The sequence below is a fragment of the Bombina bombina genome, chromosome 12, assembly GCF_027579735.1.
Source record: "Bombina bombina isolate aBomBom1 chromosome 12, aBomBom1.pri, whole genome shotgun sequence".
NCBI lineage: Eukaryota > Metazoa > Chordata > Amphibia > Anura > Bombinatoridae > Bombina > Bombina bombina.
The window spans coordinates 3198416-3217269 of NC_069510.1; the positions used below are offsets into that span (position 1 = coordinate 3198416).

The 18854-nt window shown below is 44.3% G+C and overlaps 1 protein-coding gene across 2 annotated transcripts in view; it reads left to right on the plus strand.

Annotated features, from left to right (window-relative positions):
* Window positions 1-18854, plus strand: part of LOC128643001 (surfeit locus protein 1) — a 182515-nt gene that overhangs the window by 116727 nt on the left and 46934 nt on the right. Inside the window, exons 7-8 of one of the 2 annotated variants that reach the window (XM_053695920.1) lie at window positions 7790-7952; window positions 8144-8225. In XM_053695920.1, the coding sequence (XP_053551895.1) occupies window positions 7790-7952; window positions 8144-8225 (245 nt within the window). The remainder of the gene's footprint in view (window positions 1-7789; window positions 7953-8143; window positions 8226-18854) is intronic. The other variant, XM_053695921.1, reaches the window with a different exon arrangement.

Sequence of the window (18854 nt, forward strand, 5' to 3'; positions counted from 1 at the left end):
TTGTAGCGCCGAGTACATCTGGGCGGCCATTACAAATCACATTACAGGATATGGCTACTGTTATGACTGAGGTTTTGGCTAAATTACCAGAACTAAGAGGTAAGCGTGATCACTCTGGGGTGAGAACAGAGTGCGCTGATAATATTAGGGCCATGTCAGACACTGCGTCACAGGTGGCAGAACATGAGGACGGAGAACTTCATTCTGTGGGTGACGGTTCTGATCCAAACAGACTGGATTCAGATATTTCAAATTTTAAATTTAAACTGGAAAACCTCCGTGTATTACTAGGGGAGGTGTTAGCGGCTCTGAATGATTGTAACACAGTTGCAATACCAGAGAAAATGTGTAGGTTGGATAAATATTTTGCGGTACCGACGAGTACTGAGGTTTTTCCTATACCTAAGAGACTTACTGAAATTGTTACTAAGGAGTGGGATAGACCCGGTGTGCCGTTCTCACCCCCTCCGATATTTAGAAAAATGTTGCCAATAGACGCCACCACAAGGGACTTATGGCAAACGGTCCCTAAGGTGGAGGGAGCAGTTTCTACCTTAGCTAAGCGTACCACTATCCCGGTGGAGGATAGCTGTGCTTTTTCAGATCCAATGGATAAAAAGTTAGAGGGTTACCTTAAGAAAATGTTTGTTCAACAAGGTTTTATATTGCAACCCCTTGCATGCATTGCGCCGATCACGGCTGCAGCGGCATTCTGGATTGAGTCTCTGGAAGAGAACATTGGTTCAGCTACTCTGGACGACATTACGGACAGGCTTAGAGTCCTTAAACTAGCTAATTCATTCATTTCGGAGGCCGTAGTACATCTTACTAAACTTACGGCGAAGAATTCAGGATTCGCCATTCAGGCACGCAGGGCGCTGTGGCTAAAATCCTGGTCAGCTGATGTTACTTCTAAGTCTAAATTGCTTAATATACCTTTCAAAGGGCAGACCTTATTCGGGCCCGGGTTGAAAGAGATTATCGCTGACATTACAGGAGGTAAAGGCCATGCCCTGCCTCAGGACAAAGCCAAAGTTAAGGCTAGACAGTCTAATTTTCGTTCCTTTCGTAATTTCAAAGCAGGAGCAGCATCAACTTCCTCTGCACCAAAACAGGAAGGAGCTGTTGCTCGCTACAGACAAGGCTGGAAACCTAACCAGTCCTGGAACAAGGGCAAGCAGGCCAGGAAACCTGCTGCTGCCCCTAAAACAGCATGAATTGAGGGCCCCCGATCCGGGATCGGATCTAGTGGGGGGCAGACTTTCTCTCTTCGCCCAGGCTTGGGCAAGAGATGTCCAGGATCCCTGGGCGCTAGAGATAATATCTCAGGGATACCTTCTGGACTTCAAATACTCTCCTCCAAGAGAGAGATTTCATCTGTCAAGATTGTCAACAATCCAGACAAAGAAAGAGGCGTTTCTACGCTGCGTACAAGAGCTCTTGTTAATGGGAGTAATCCATCCAGTTCCACGATCGGAACAGGGACAGGGGTTTTACTCAAATCTGTTTGTGGTTCCCAAAAAAGAGGGAACTTTCAGACCAATCCTGGACTTAAAGATCCTAAACAAATTCCTAAGAGTTCCATCGTTCAAGATGGAGACTATTCGGACAATTTTACCTATGATCCAAGAGGGTCAGTACATGACCACTGTAGATTTAAAAGATGCTTACCTTCACATACCGATTCACAAAGATCATTATCGGTACCTAAGGTTTGCCTTCCTAGACAGGCATTACCAGTTTGTGGCTCTTCCATTCGGATTGGCTACAGCTCCAAGAATCTTCACAAAGGTTCTGGGTGCTCTTCTGGCGGTACTAAGACCGCGGGGAATCTCGGTAGCTCCATACCTAGACGACATTCTGATACAAGCTTCAAGCTTTCAAACTGCCAAGTCTCATACAGAGTTAGTGCTGGCATTTCTAAGGTCACATGGATGGAAGGTGAACGAAAAGAAAAGTTCACTCGTTCCACTCACAAGAGTTCCCTTCCTGGGGACTCTTATAGATTCTGTAGAAATGAAGATTTACCTGACAGAGGACAGGCTAACAAGACTTCAAAGTGCTTGCCGCACCCTACATTCCATTCAACACCCGTCAGTGGCTCAATGCATGGAGGTAATCGGCTTAATGGTAGCGGCAATGGACATAGTTCCCTTTGCACGCTTACACCTCAGACCACTGCAACTGTGCATGCTAAGTCAGTGGAATGGGGATTACTCAGACTTATCCCCTTCTCTGAATCTGGATCAAGAGACCAGAAATTCTCTTCTATGGTGGCTTTCTCGGCCACATCTGTCCAGGGGGATGCCATTCAGCAGACCAGACTGGACAATTGTAACAACAGACGCCAGCCTTCTAGGTTGGGGTGCCGTCTGGAATTCTCTGAAGGCTCAGGGACAATGGAGTCAGGAGGAGAGTCTCCTGCCAATAAACATTCTGGAATTGAGAGCAGTTCTCAATGCCCTCCTGGCTTGGCCCCAGTTGACAACTCGGGGGTTCATCAGGTTTCAGTCGGACAACATCACGACTGTAGCTTACATCAACCATCAGGGAGGGACAAGAAGCTCCCTAGCTATGATGGAAGTATCAAAGATAATTCTCTGGGCAGAGTCTCACTCTTGCCACCTGTCAGCAATCCACATCCCGGGAGTGGAGAACTGGGAGGCGGATTTCTTAAGTCGTCAGACTTTTCATCCGGGGGAGTGGGAACTTCATCCGGAGGTCTTTGCCCAAATACTGCGACGTTGGGGCAAACCAGAGATAGATCTCATGGCGTCTCGACAGAACGCCAAGCTTCCTCGTTACGGGTCCAGATCCAGGGATCCAGGAGCAGTCCTGATAGATGCTCTGACAGCACCTTGGGACTTCAGGATGGCTTACGTGTTTCCACCCTTCCCGTTGCTTCCTCGATTGATTGCCAGAATCAAACAAGAGAGAGCATCAGTGATTCTAATAGCACCTGCGTGGCCACGCAGGACTTGGTATGCAGACCTGGTGGACATGTCATCCTGTCCACCTTGGTCTCTACCTCTGAAACAGGACCTTCTGATACAGGGTCCCTTCAAACATCAAAATCTAACTTCTCTGAAGCTGACTGCTTGGAAATTGAACGCTTGACGTGGGTTTTCTGAGTCAGTTATTGATACCTTAATACAGGCTAGGAAACCTGTTACCAGAAAGATTTACCATAAGATATGGTGTAAATACCTATATTGGTGTGAATCCAAAGGTTACTCTTGGAGTAAGGTTAGGATTCCTAGGATATTGTCTTTTCTACAAGAAGGTTTAGAAAAGGGTTTATCTGCTAGTTCATTAAAGGGACAGATCTCAGCTCTGTCCATTCTGTTACACAAACGTCTGTCAGAAGTTCCTGACGTCCAGGCTTTTTGTCAGGCTTTGACCAGGATTAAGCCTGTGTTTAAAACTGTTGCTCCACCATGGAGTTTAAACCTTGTTCTTAATGTTTTACAGGGCGTTCCGTTTGAACCCCTTCATTCCATGGATATAAAGTTGTTATCTTGGAAAGTTCTATTTTTAATGGCTATTTCCTCGGCTCGAAGAGTCTCTGAATTATCAGCCTTACATTGTGATTCTCCTTATTTGATTTTTCATTCGGATAAGGTAGTCCTGCGTACTAAACCTGGGTTCTTACCTAAGGTAGTTACTAACAGGAATATCAATCAAGAGATTGTTGTTCCTTCTTTATGCCCAAATCCTTCTTCAAAGAAGGAACGTCTACTGCACAACCTGGATGTAGTCCGTGCTCTAAAATTTTACTTACAGGCAACTAAGGAATTTCGACAAACGTCTTCTCTGTTTGTCATTTACTCTGGGCAGAGGAGAGGTCAAAAAGCTTCCGCTACCTCTCTTTCTTTTTGGCTTCGTAGCATAATTCGTTTAGCTTATGAGACTGCTGGACAGCAGCCTCCTGAAAGAATTACAGCTCATTCTACTAGAGCTGTGGCTTCCACTTGGGCCTTCAAGAATGAGGCCTCTGTTGAACAGATTTGCAAGGCTACAACTTGGTCTTCGCTTCATACTTTTTCCAAATTTTACAAATTTGACACTTTTGCTTCATCGGAGGCTATTTTTGGGAGAAAGGTTCTTCAGGCAGTGGTTCCTTCTGTATAAAGAGCCTGCCTATCCCTCCCGTCATCCGTGTACTTTTGCTTTGGTATTGGTATCCCAGAAGTAATGATGACCCGTGGACTGATCACACTACAGAAGAAAGGAATTTATCAGGTAAGCATAAATTATGTTTTTTCAAAATCTTTAACCCCCTCAGAGCCATCTGCCTGTCAGGATAGTGCTGTCCCTGACATGCCGCATCTTTCTCCTCAGATGACCCCCATCCCTAGCAATTCCACCAGCAGTGCCCTGCGGCTCCTCTGTCAGTTTCTGGGGGAGTATATTTGCCAGGTGATTTTGCAGCGCAGCCTACTTCGGCGGTGTCTGCAGCTCTGAGTGCTTTACCTATCTCAAGTAAAAGGAAGAGAAAAATCTAAGAATATTTCCTCTAAATCAGGAACTTCTGATAACGCCAAAGTGGCCTTGGTCAGTTTGTCTCAGTTATCTGAGGATGACCATTCTTCAGTAGTTTCTGAGGGCAAAATCTCTGATTCTGAGTCCGCTGTAGTAAGTACAGCGAATCCAGAGGAGGTTAGTTTCAGACTTAAGCTTGAACACCACTGTTTGCTACTTAAGGAAGTTCTGGCTACTCCTAAGGTTAATAAGTTAAATAGATGGGGGGTGTTTTTTAGGTCAACCCTAGATCAGTGGAAGTATTTCCTGTTCCAGATTGTATGTTGGACATTTCTCAGAAATAGGAAAAGCCGGGTGTACCTTTTTCCCCGTCTCCTGTCTTTAAAAAGATGTTTCCTGTTGCCGAATCTGTGCGGGATCTGGGGCGCACTGTTCCTAAGGTGAATGGAGCTATATCCACATTAGCCAAGAGAACCACTATTCCTCTAGACTCTAGAGGATAGTACCTCCTTCAAAGACACTATGGACAGGAATTTGGAAGGGTACTTAAGAGAGATTTTTCTTCACCAATGGTTGCTATGGCAATCATTGCTACCATGGCAGCGGTTGTGGGCGCAGCCTCTTAATTGGTGTGACTCCTTATCTGAACTAATTTTGGTGGACACTAATATGGAAGAGATCCAAGACAGGATCAAGGCTTTAAAGATGGCTAAAACCTTAATTTACTACGCCAGTATGCAGGTAGCTCGTCTCAGTGCAAAGACTTCTAGTTTTGCAGTTCTATCTCGCAGAGCCCTATGGCTAAAGTCTTGGTTGGCTGACATGGTGTCCAAGTCTAGACTACTGTCTCTTCCTTTTAAGGGTAAGACCTTGGTTGGTCCTGGTCTGGCTGAAATAATTTCCACGGTCACATGTGGAAAGGGAGCTTTTCTGCCTCAGCATAAGAAAGTTAGGCAGACTTTTTCCTTTTTCCAAGAGGCTTGGATTCGCAATGTCCCCGATCCTTGGGTGGTGGTGGTAGTCTTTCAGGGATACAAGATAGGGTTCAAATCTCGACCTCCCAGAGGCAGATTTCTCCTGTCAAGATTATCTGCAAACCAGGAAAAAAAGAGGCTTTCTTAAACTGTGTCAGGGAACTCACTTCTCTTGGAGTGATTGTCCCTGTTCCTCTAGCAGATCAGTGTTGAGGATTCTATTGCAACCTATTTGTGGTTCCCAAGAAGGAGGGAACTTTTCGACCCATTCTAGACCTCAAGTGTCTCAACAAATTTCTCAGGGTTCCGTCCTTCAAAATGGAGACTATTCGTTCTATTCTCCCTTTAGTTTAGGAGGGTCAGTATATGACTACCATGGACCTGAAGGACGCATGTTCCTATTTACAAGGATCATTTACAATTCCTTCGGTTTGCCTTCCTGGACAGAAACTTCCAATTTGTAGCCCTGCCTTTTGGTCTAGCCACTGCCTCACAAAACTTAACAAAGATTCTAGGGGCACTTCTGGTGGTAGCCAGATCTGAAGGACTTGCGGTGGCGCCATTCCTGGATGATATCTTGGTTTAGCCGCTATCTTTTCATTTAGCAGAATCCCAAACGGATTCTCTGTTGCTGATTCTTCCCTCTCATGGGTGAAAGGTAAATCTGGACAAGAGTTCCTTGGTACCAAGTACCAAGGTATGTTTTTTGGAGACGATCATAGACTCCATCTCTATGAAGATTTTCTTAACGGAAACCAGAAAATCCACACTTCTTTCTGCCTATCTTTCTCTTCAGTCATCTGCCCGCTCTTCGGTGGCGCAATGTATGGAAGTAATTGGTCTAATAGTTGCTTCCATGGACATTATTCCTTTTGCTCGTTTCTATCGGAGACCTCTACAGTTATGCATGCTCAGACAATGGAACGGAGACCTCTCAGACCTCTCTCAGAGTATAGTTCTGGACAATGTGACTCTCTGTCCTGGTGGATCTCTCAGGACCATCTGTCCCAAGGCACATGCTTTTTGAGACCATACTGGGAGATTGTGACTAGAGATGCCAGTCTTTCAGGCTGGGGAGCAGTTTGGGGTTCCTTAAGAGTTCAGAGAATTTGGACTCAGACGGAGTCTGCCCTTCCTATAAATATCCTAGAGTTAAGAGCAATCTTCAGTGCTCTGATGGCTTGGCCTCAGTTGAGTTTGGTCCGGTTTATTAAATTTCAATTGGACAACATCACTTCAGTGGCTTATATCAACTATCAGGGAGGAACAAGGAGTTCCTTAGCAATGGAGGAGGTGTCACACATCCTTCGATGGTCCGAGACTCTCAACCGTCTCATTTCTGCCATTCACATCCATGTTGTGGACAACTGGGAGGCGGATTATCTGAGCAGGCAGACTTTTCACAAAGGGGAGTGGGCTCTTCATCCGGAGGTATTCTCAATAATAACCCCCAGGTGGGGAGTACCAGAGTTGAATCTGATGGCGTCTTGTCTAAGCACCAATCTTCCAAGATACGGATCCAGATCAAGGGATCCGCAGGCAGCTCTGGTGGACGCTCTAGCATTTCAGTCTCATTTACCTGTTTCCTCCGTTTGCCATCCTTCCTCGGGTGATATCCCGTATCAAACAGGAACAGGCTTCAGTGATTCTAATTGCTTCTGTTTGCCCTCGCAGAATGTGGTTCGTGGACCTGGTGAAGATGTTGTCCTTCCCTCCGTGGAAATTACCTCTGAGGAAGGACCTTCTACTTCAGCTGAAGCTGCCTTTGGGAGGAAAGTTCTTCAAGAGGTGGTACCCTCATTTTAGGTCTCCCTGTCTTGTTCTCCCTCCCTTTCCATTTTGTGTTTTCTAGCTTGGGTATTGGTTCCCACTAGTAATTAGAATGAATTTGTGGACTCTCCATGCCGTTGGAAAGAAAACAAAAATGTATGCTTACCTGATAAATGATTTTCTTTCCTGGCATGGAGAGTCCACAACCTGCCCTTATCTAAATTTTAGGCAGCCTTTTCTTTTATATTCTTGTTCCTCTAAACTTCAGGCACCTCTATGCCCTTTGTGTCCTCTTCTCTTACCATATTCATTCGGCTGAATGACTGGGGGATTGTGGGAAGTAGGAGGGACACTTGAAGCTTTGCTGGGGTGTTCTTTGCCTCCTCCTGGTTGCCAGGAGTTGAATTCCCACTAGTAATTAGAATGGATTTGTGCACTGTCTATGCCAGGAAGGAAAATAATTTATCAGGTAAGCCTAAATGTTATTTGTAGCAGTGCCCAGAAAATGTAATTGCAGAGCAAGATATTACTTCTGTTTACTGTAACAATTTCTGTCCCTACAGGTTTCAGGTGAAATAGATCTTGTGGGAATTGTACGACTCACAGAGACACGGAAGCCGTTTGTGCCTGAAAATGACCCAGTTAGGAACCGATGGCATTACCGAGACCTGGCAGCCATGGCACAAGCTACTGGCGCAGAGCCCATCCTTATAGATGCAAATCTGGGTAAGGAAGTGGCGCTACAAACGATTTGTATAATTCCGTGCGAGTGTGCCATTACTATCTGTCGTGTGCGCAACTTTACTTGTACCCAGCAGTTTACTGTCCTTTAACAGTCAGATTATCTGATTAGAAGACCATTGAGGTAACAGGGCATTTATGTTGTCTGATAATCTGCACTCTCCATTTATTTGCAGGTAGCACTGTCCCAGGGGGGCCCATTGGTGGGCAGACCAGGGTGACCTTGCGAAATGAGCACATGCAGTATATAGTAACCTGGTAAGTGCTTATTTCTTTCCCAAGGCAAGGGAGAGTCCACGACTTTATTCATTACTGTTAGGAATTCAACACCTGGCCACCAGGAGGAGGCAAAGACACCCCAGCCAAAACGTATAAATATCGCTCCTACTTACCATACTCCCCCCACTCATTCTTTGCCTCTGTAATTTGGAGGTTGGTGAAGATGGTGCTCTGAAGAAGTTAAGTCCTTTAATGGATAGTTTCCCTACAAGATAGGACTGGGGTTAATGCTGTATCCATGTAAACCTCTTAAACAGAGTATTGGCAGGTGTTATCTGCTGGATGTCACAGGGAGTTTCTCTGTCCTCCTTCCATCTGCTAACCAGTATTAGCTTACACTGCTTTCCTTTCTTCCTCAGGTCCCTGTCAGAAGTTGGATGAAGCCGTCAAACCTGGAAGTGCTGTGACTGCTCCACAGCAGAGACCCTGAAGGCAAGTTTTTGATTTATTCCTTTCCTCTGTGACTTAAGACAATTTCTACAGGGAAAGGGGGACTTTAAAGCCTGGATCTGCCGATCCTAAAAGCCGACAGCTATTTGTGTCTCACGAGGGGCAGGGAGTTCCCCGGCCTTAGTGGCTGCGGATTTGAAGTACCGCTTCCCTTAGAGGACACAGGATAGTCTGGGACTGTGTGCGCTGGAGTCGTTATTTCTTTCTAATGACACAATGAGTCCACGGATCATCATTAATTACTGTTGGGAATATCACTCCTGGCCAGCAGGAGGAGGCAAAGAGCACCACAGCAAAGCTGTTAAATATCACCTTCCTTCCCTCCAACCCCAGTCATTCTCTTTACCTATGTTAAAAGCAAGGAGGGTGGTAAAGTTTAGGTGTTTGAAAAGAAGATTCTTCAATCAAGAGTTTATTATTTTAAAGCAGAGCAAGTTTGTTCGGCTCTTTCCTGGGGTTTAGCCATAGCCCATGTCAGTCTCTTCAGTAGAGCAGTGGTGACTTTTAAACAATTGGGAACTCGTGGGGTACAATCCTCACTGTGCCTCCCAAATAGTTGTTGCTGTCCTAACTTGAAAGCCTGAGTAAGATTACTCAGTCTTCCTTTTTTTTCCACAGGTCCATGTGAGGGAAAATGCCTTTCAAACCGGGTGAGCTGCCCTGCTGCCAGGCAGGTTTACATTAAGGTATATGTGATTAGTGGCTTCCTCTCATACCGGTCAGACTGTCCTCCTGCTGGAGGGCTGGATTGCAGGTTAGTGCCTGTTGTTCCCTATATAGGGGGACTGTGCAATTATGACATATACTGCAGCTTTCTTTGGGACATAATATATCCTTGGAAGGATATATTTGTAGCAGGATGCAGGCACTATTGTGACTAGGAGACTAGGGGTTAATACTTTCCTGTATACTAGTATAGCCTGTTATTTTGTGTTGGCCCTGGTATGTTCAGAGACTTATCTGGGTAATCCCTTTATGCCTCATGTGTATTAACATTTGTAATGGAGGGCTCCTTTTAGGTTATTGAGCTTGCTCCTTATTTCTAATAGACTTAAAGAAGTTACATAGCTGAGAGGACATAGGTCTCCTTAATGGCTTATTTTATTTACTGAGGTTGGAGACTTGTATATAAGGACTCTGTACAAGGGCTGTCTTTTTCTTTTACAAGATACGACGAGTCCACGGATTTCATCCTTACTTATGGCATATCGCCTCCTGGTCAGCAGGAGGAGGCAAAGAGCACCACAGCAGAGCTGTATATATAGCTCCTCCCTTCCCTCCCACCCCAGTCATTCTCTTTGCCTGTGTTAGTGATAGGAAGAGGTAAAGTGAGGTGTTCGTTATAGATTCTTCAATCAAGTGTTTATTATTTTTTAAGTGGTGCCACTGAGTGCTACTTTGTGCTAGGGTGTAGCCTAGACCAGATCAGTCTCTTCAGTAAAAAGAGAAGCATTTGGTGGCTCTAAAGCAATGGGAACTGGTGAGACATCATTTTCACTGCGCCTCCCATACTGTGTTGCTACCCTTTTTGTGATGGCCTACGCTGGATCTAACTCAGGCTTCATCTTTTCTGTAGGACTATTGGAGGGAACCTATGGACCTCTGAACCCTGCTGAGGCTGTCCTGCTGTCGGGCGGCATGAGAGGTAAGTGCAGATTTTATTTCTCTTGTTAAGTGTATCCAGTCCACGGATCATCCATTACTTATGGAATATATTCTCCTTCCCAACAGGAAGTTGCAAGAGTCCACCCACAGCAAAGCTGCTATATAGCTCCTCCCCTAACTGCCATATTCAGTCATTCTCTTGCAAGCCTCAACATAGATAGGAGGTCGTGAGAGTCTGTGGTGATTTATACTTAGTTTATTCTTCAATCAAAAGTTTGTTATTTTTAAATGGCACCGGAGTGTGCTGTTTTTCTCGGGCAGTATTTGGAAGAAGACTCTGCCTGCGTTTTTCTATGATCTTAGCAGACGTAACTGAGATCCATTTGCTGTTCTCACACATTCTGAGGAGTGAGGTACTTCAGAGGGGGAATGGCGTGCAGGTTTTCCTGCAAATAAGGTATGTGCAGTAAAATATTTTTCTAGGAATGGAATTGACTAAGAAAATACTGCTGATACCGAAGTAATGTAAGTAAAGCCTTAAATGCAGCGATAGCGACTGGTATCAGGCTTATTAATAGAGATACATACTCTTATAAAAATGTGTTTTAAAACGTTTGCTGGCATGTTTAATCGTTTTTTAACGTACATGGGTGATAACACTGTAATGTTGGTATAGCCTTAAATGCAGTAAAAGCGACTGGTATCAGGCTTATTAATAGAGATACATACTCTTGTAAAAATGTGTTTTAAAACGTTTGCTGGCATGTTTAATCGTTTTTAACATATGTTTGGTGATAAAACTTATTGGGGCCTAAGTTTTTTCCACATGGCTGACTTAAATTTTGCATAGAAACAGTTAACTGCAGCTTCCCACTGTTGTAATATGAGTGGGAGGGGCCTAATTTAGCGCTTTTTTTGCGCAGTTAAAATTACAAAATGAATTATCCAGATTCCCTCAGCAGTCCCATGAATACTACAGGACATTTCTAAAGGGCTAAAAAGACTTCCAAAATCGTTTATAGGGAAGGTAATCCACAGCTCTGCTGTGGCAGTTTTGTTGTGTCTGTTTTTAAAAACGTCTGTCGTTTTTTGCATTATGGGGTTAATCATCCATTTGCAAGTGGGTGCAATGCTCTGTTACCTTATTACATGTACTGCAAAAATTTCGTTTGTTTTACTGCCATTTTTCACTGTTTTTCAAATTTTGACAAAATTTGTTTCTCTTAAAGGCACAGTAACGTTTTATATATTTGCTTGTTAACTTGATTTAAAGTGTTTTCCAAGCTTATTAGTCTCATTATTAGTCTGTTCTAACATGTCTGACATAGAGGAAGCTCTGTGTTCATTATGTTTCTCCAACATAGGTGTGTCCGGTCCACGGCGTCATCCTTACTTGTGGGATATTCTCCTCCCCAACAGGAAATGGCAAAGAGCCCAGCAAAGCTGGTCACATGATCCCTCCTAGGCTCCGCCTTCCCCAGTCATTCTCTTTGCCGTTGTACAGGCAACATCTCCACGGAGATGGCTTAGAGTTTTTTGGTGTTTAACTGTAGTTTTTATTATTCAATCAAGAGTTTGTTATTTTAAAATAGTGCTGGTATGTACTATTTACTCTGAAACAGAAAAGAGATGAAGATTTCTGTTTGTAAGAGGAAAATGATTTTAGCAACCGTTACTAAAATCGATGGCTGTTTCCACACAGGACTGTTGAGAGGAATTAACTTCAGTTGGGGGAAACAGTGAGCAGACTTTTGCTGCTTGAGGTATGACACATTTCTAACAAGACGATGTAATGCTGGAAGCTGTCATTTTCCCTATGGGATCCGGTAAGCCATTTTTATTACATAAGAAAAAAAGGGCTTCACAAGGGCTTTTAAGACTGTAGACATTTTCTGGGCTAGAACGATTGATATATAAGCATATTTTATACTTCATAGCTTTGAGGAATTATTTTATTCTTGGGAATTATGTAAAATAACCGGCAGGCACTGTATTGGACACCTTATTCTCTAGGGGCTTTCCCTAATCATAGGCAGAGCCTCATTTTCGCGCCTCTATTGCGCACTTGTTTTTGGGAAGCATGACATGCAGATGCATGTGTGAGGAGCTCTGATACATAGAAAAGACTTTCTGAAGGCGTCATTTGGTATCGTATTCCCCTTTGGGCTTGGTTGGGTCTCAGCAAAGCAGATACCAGGGACTGTAAAGGGGTTAAATATAAAAACGGCTCCGGTTCCGTTATTTTAAGAGTTAAAGCTTTCAAATTTGGTGTGCAATACTTTTAAGGCTTTAAGACACTGTGGTGAAATTTTGGTGAATTTTGAACAATTCCTTCATACTTTTTCACATTTGCAGTAATAAAGTGTGTTCAGTTTAAAATTTAAAGTGAAAGTAACTGTTTTATTTTAAAACGTTTTTTGTACTGTGTTATCAAGTTTATGCCTGTTTAACATGTCTGAACTACCAGATAGACTGTGTTCTGTATGTGGGGAAGCCAAGGTTCCTTCTCATTTAAATAGATGTGATTTATGTGACACAAAATTTAGAGAAAATGATGCCCAAGATGATTCCTCAAGTGAGGGGAGTAAGCATGGTACTGCATCATCCCCTCCTTCGTCTACGCCAGTCTTGCCCACACAGGAGGCCCCTAGTACATCTAGTGCGCCAATACTCCTTACTATGCAACAATTAACGGCTGTAATGGATAATTCTATCAAAAACATTTTAGCCAAAATGCCCACTTATCAGCGAAAGCGCGACTGCTCTGTTTTAGACAATACTGAAGAGCATGAGGACGCTGATGATATTGGTTCTGAAGTGCCCCTACACCAGTCTGAGGGGGCCAGGGAGGTTTTGTCTGAGGGAGAAATTTCAGATTCAGGGAAAATTTCTCAACAAGCTGAACCTGATGTGATTACATTCAAATTTAAATTGGAACATCTCCGCGCCCTGCTTAAGGAGGTGTTATCTACTCTAGATGATTGTGAGAAATTATGTAAAATGGACAAGTTCCTAGAGGTCCCGGGGCCCCCCGAAGCTTTTCCTATACCCAAGCGGGTGGCGGACATTGTAAACAAAGAATGGGAAAGGCCCGGCATACCTTTCGTCCCTCCCCCTATATTTAAGAAATTGTTTCCTATGGTCGACCCCAGAAAGGACTTATGGCAGACAGTCCCCAAGGTCGAGGGGGCGGTTTCTACTCTAAACAAACGCACCACTATACCCATAGAAGATAGTTGTGCTTTCAAAGATCCTATGGATAAAAAATTAGAGGGGTTGCTTAAAAAGATGTTTGTTCAGCAAGGTTACCTTCTACAACCAATTTCATGCATTGTTCCTGTCACTACAGCAGCGTGTTTCTGGTTCGATGAACTAGAAAAGGCACTCAATAAAGATTCTTCTTATGAGGAGATTTTGGACAGAATTCATGCTCTCAAATTGGCTAACTCTTTCACCCTAGACGCCACTTTGCAATTGGCTAGATTAGCGGCGAAAAATTCTGGGTTTGCTATTGTGGCGCGCAGAGCGCTTTGGCTAAAATCTTGGTCAGCGGATGCGTCTTCCAAGAACAAATTGCTTAACATTCCTTTCAAGGGGAAAACGCTGTTTGGCCCTGACTTGAAAGAGATTATTTCTGATATCACTGGGGGCAAGGGCCACGCCCTTCCTCAGGATAGGTCTTTCAAGGCCAAAAATAAACCTAATTTTCGTCCCTTTCGCAGAAACGGACCAGCCCCAAGTGCTACGTCCTCTAAGCAAGAGGGTAATACTTCTCAAGCCAAGCCAGCCTGGAGGCCAATGCAAGGCTGGAACAAAGGTAAGCAGGCCAAGAAACCTGCCACTGCTACCAAGACAGCATGAGATGTTGGCCCCCGATCCGGGACCGGATCTGGTGGGGGGCAGACTCTCTCTCTTCGCTCAGGCTTGGGCAAGAGATGTTCTGGATCCTTGGGCGCTAGAAATAGTCTCCCAAGGTTATCTTCTGGAATTCAAGGGGCTTCCCCCAAGGGGGAGGTTCCACAGGTCTCAATTGTCTTCAGACCACATAAAAAAACAGGCATTCTTACATTGTGTAGAAGACCTGTTAAAAATGGGAGTGATTCATCCTGTTCCATTAGGAGAACAAGGGATGGGGTTCTACTCCAATCTGTTCGTAGTTCCCAAAAAAGAGGGAACATTCAGACCAATCTTAGATCTCAAGATCCTAAACAAGTTTCTCAAGGTTCCATCGTTCAAAATGGAAACCATTCGAACAATTCTTCCTTCCATCCCGGAAGGTCAATTCATGACCACGGTGGATTTAAAGGATGCGTATCTACATATTCCTATCCACAAGGAACATCATCGGTTCCTAAGGTTCGCATTTCTGGACAAGCATTACCAGTTTGTGGCACTTCCGTTCGGATTAGCCACTGCTCCAAGAATTTTCACAAAGGTACTAGGGTCCCTTCTAGCGGTGCTAAGACCAAGGGGCATTGCAGTAGTACCTTACTTGGACGACATACTGATTCAAGCGTCGTCCCTTCCACAAGCAAAGGCTCACACGGACATTGTCCTGGCCTTTCTCAGATCTCACGGGTGGAAAGTGAACGTAGAAAAAAGTTCTCTATCTCCGTCAACAAGGGTTCCCTTCTTGGGAACAATAATAGACTCCTTAGAAATGAGGATTTTTCTGACAGAGGCCAGAAAATCAAAACTTCTAAACTCTTGTCAAATACTTCATTCTGTTCCTCTTCCTTCCATAGCGCAGTGCATGGAAGTAATAGGTTTGATGGTAGCGGCAATGGACATAGTTCCTTTTGCGCGAATTCATCTAAGACCATTACAACTGTGCATGCTCAGTCAGTGGAATGGGGATTATACAGACTTGTCTCCGACGATACAAGTAGATCAGAGGACCAGAGATTCACTCCGTTGGTGGCTGTCCCTGGACAACCTGTCACAGGGGATGAGCTTCCGCAGACCAGAGTGGGTCATTGTCACGACCGACGCCAGTCTGGTGGGCTGGGGCGCGGTCTGGGGACCCCTGAAAGCTCAGGGTCTTTGGTCTCGGGAAGAATCTCTTCTCCCGATAAATATTCTGGAACTGAGAGCGATATTCAATGCTCTCAAGGCTTGGCCTCAGCTAGCAAAGGCCAAATTCATACGGTTTCAATCAGACAACATGACGACTGTTGCGTACATCAACCATCAGGGGGGAACAAGGAGTTCCCTGGCGATGGAAGAAGTGACCAAAATCATTCAATGGGCGGAGACTCACTCCTGCCACTTGTCTGCAATCCACATCCCAGGAGTGGAAAATTGGGAAGCGGATTTTCTGAGTCGTCAGACATTTCATCCGGGGGAGTGGGAACTCCATCCGGAAATCTTTGCCCAAATTACTCAATTGTGGGGCATTCCAGACATGGATCTGATGGCCTCTCGTCAGAACTTCAAGGTTCCTTGCTACGGGTCCAGATCCAGGGATCCCAAGGCGACTCTAGTAGATGCACTAGTAGCACCTTGGACCTTCAAACTAGCTTATGTTTTCCCGCCGTTTCCTCTCATCCCCAGGCTGGTAGCCAGGATCAATCAGGAGAGGGCATCGGTGATCTTGATAGCTCCTGCGTGGCCACGCAGGACTTGGTATGCAGACCTGGTGAATATGTCATCGGCTCCACCATGGAAGCTACCTTTGAGACGAGACCTTCTTGTTCAAGGTCCGTTCGAACATCCGAATCTGGTCTCACTCCAACTGACTGCTTGGAGATTGAACGCTTGATCTTATCAAAGCGAGGGTTCTCAGATTCTGTCATTGATACTCTTGTTCAGGCCAGAAAGCCTGTAACTAGAAAAATCTACCACAAAATATGGAAAAAATATATCTGTTGGTGCGAATCTAAAGGATTCCCTTGGGACAAGATAAAAATTCCTAAGATTCTATCCTTTCTTCAAGAAGGTTTGGAGAAAGGATTATCTGCAGGTTCTTTGAAGGGACAGATTTCTGCCTTGTCTGTGTTACTTCACAAAAAGCTGGCAGCTGTGCCAGATGTTCAAGCCTTTGTTCAGGCTCTGGTTAGAATCAAGCCTGTTTACAAACCTTTGACTCCTCCTTGGAGTCTCAACTTAGTTCTTTCAGTTCTTCAGGGGGTTCCGTTTGAACCCTTACATTCCGTTGATATTAAGTTATTATCTTGGAAAGTTTTGTTTTTGGTTGCAATTTCTTCTGCTAGAAGAGTTTCAGAATTATCTGCTCTGCAGTGTTCTCCTCCTTATCTGGTGTTCCATGCAGATAAGGTGGTTTTGCATACTAAACCTGGTTTTCTTCCGAAAGTTGTTTTTAACAAAAACATTAACCAGGAGATAGTCGTGCCTTCTTTGTGTCCGAATCCAGTTTCAAAGAAGGAACGTTTGTTGCACAATTTGGATGTAGTTCGTGCTCTAAAATTCTATTTAGATGCTACAAAGGATTTTAGACAAACATCTTCCTTGTTTGTTGTTTATTCTGGTAAAAGGAGAGGTCAAAAAGCAACTTCTACCTCTCTCTCTTTTTGGCTTAAAAGCATCATCAGATTGGCTTACGAGACTGCCGGACGGCAGCCTCCTGAAAGAATCACAGCTCATTCCACTAGGGCTGTGGCTTCCACATGGGCCTTCAAGAACGAGGCTTCTGTTGATCAGATATGTAAGGCAGCGACTTGGTCTTCACTGCACACTTTTACTAAATTTTACAAATTTGATACTTTTGCTTCTTCTGAGGCTATTTTTGGGAGAAAGGTTTTGCAAGCCGTGGTGCCTTCCATCTAGGTGACCTGATTTGCTCCCTCCCTTCATCCGTGTCCTAAAGCTTTGGTATTGGTTCCCACAAGTAAGGATGACGCCGTGGACCGGACACACCTATGTTGGAGAAAACAGAATTTATGTTTACCTGATAAATTACTTTCTCCAACGGTGTGTCCGGTCCACGGCCCGCCCTGGTTTTTTAATCAGGTCTGATAATTTATTTTCTTTAACTACAGTCACCACGGTATCATATGATTTCTCCTATGCAAATATTCCTCCTTTACGTCGGTCGAATGACTGGGGAAGGCGGAGCCTAGGAGGGATCATGTGACCAGCTTTGCTGGGCTCTTTGCCATTTCCTGTTGGGGAGGAGAATATCCCACAAGTAAGGATGACGCCATGAACCGGACACACCGTTGGAGAAAGTAATTTATCAGGTAAACATAAATTCTGTTTTTAAAGCCATGGTGGAACCCCATCTTAGAATGTGTACCAGATGTACTGATTTCATGTTAAACAATAAAGATAATTTTTTGTCTTTAAGAACATTATCACCAGAGGATTCTGTCGTGGGGGTAGTTATGCCGACTAACTCTCCCCACGTGTCAGACCTTTTGACTCCCGCTTTAGGGACTCACGCTCAAATGGCGGCAAGTACATCAAGGGCACCCATAGCGTTTATTTTACCAGGGGATTCTGTCGAGGGGAAAGTTATGCCGATTAACTATCCCCACGTGTCAGACCCTTCGACTCCCGCTTCAGGGACTCACGCTCAAATGGCTCCAAATACATCAAGGGCGTCCATAGCGTTTATTTTACAAGACATGGCAAAGGTGGTGAATAATACTCTGGCAGCAGTATTAGTCAGACTACCTGAAATTAAATGAAAGCAGCTCTGGGGGTAGATACAGAGCATACAGACGCTTTAAGAACCATGTATGATACTACCTCACAATATGCTTAGTCTGTGGGTGATTTTTTTTGACTCAGGGAAGATGATTTAACCTGATTCTGATATTTCTACATTTAAAATTTATGCTGGAGAACCTCCACTTGTTGCTCAGGGAGGCTTTGGCTGCTCTGAATGAATGTGTACAATCGCAGGGCCAGAGAAATTGTGTAGACTGGATAAATAATATGCAGTGCCGGTGTGTACTGATGTTTTTCCAATACCTAAAGAGGTTTACTAAAAAAAAAATTTTTTTTTAATAAGGAATGGGATAGACCAGGTGTGCCTTTTCCCCTCCTATTTTTTAGAAGAATGTTTTCTAATAGTTACCACCACACGGGACTTCTGGCAGACAGTTCCTAAGGTGGAGAGAAGAGTTTCTACTCTAGCTAAGCGTACCACTACCTCTGGCGAGGACAGTTGTGCTTTTTAGATCCAATGGATAAAAAATGTTTATTCAACAGGGTTTTATCCTGCAGCCCCTTGCATACATTGCTTCTATCACTGCTGCTGTGGCGTTCTGGGTTGAGTCTCTTGATGAGGCTTTACAGTTAGCGACTCCATTGGATGAATATATTTGACAAGCTTATGCTAGCCAATTCCTTTGTTTTCTGATGCCTTTGTTCATTTGACTAGACTAACGGCTAAGAATTCTGTTTTTTACTATACTGGCACGCAGAGCGCTATGGCTTATATCATGGTCAGCTGTCGTGACTTTAATAAATAAGCTACTTAACTTCCCTTCAAGGGGCAGACCCTATTCGGGCCTGGTTTGAAGGAGATTATTGCTTATATCACTGGAGGAAAAGGTCATGCCCTTCCTCAGGATAGGAATCAAGGGC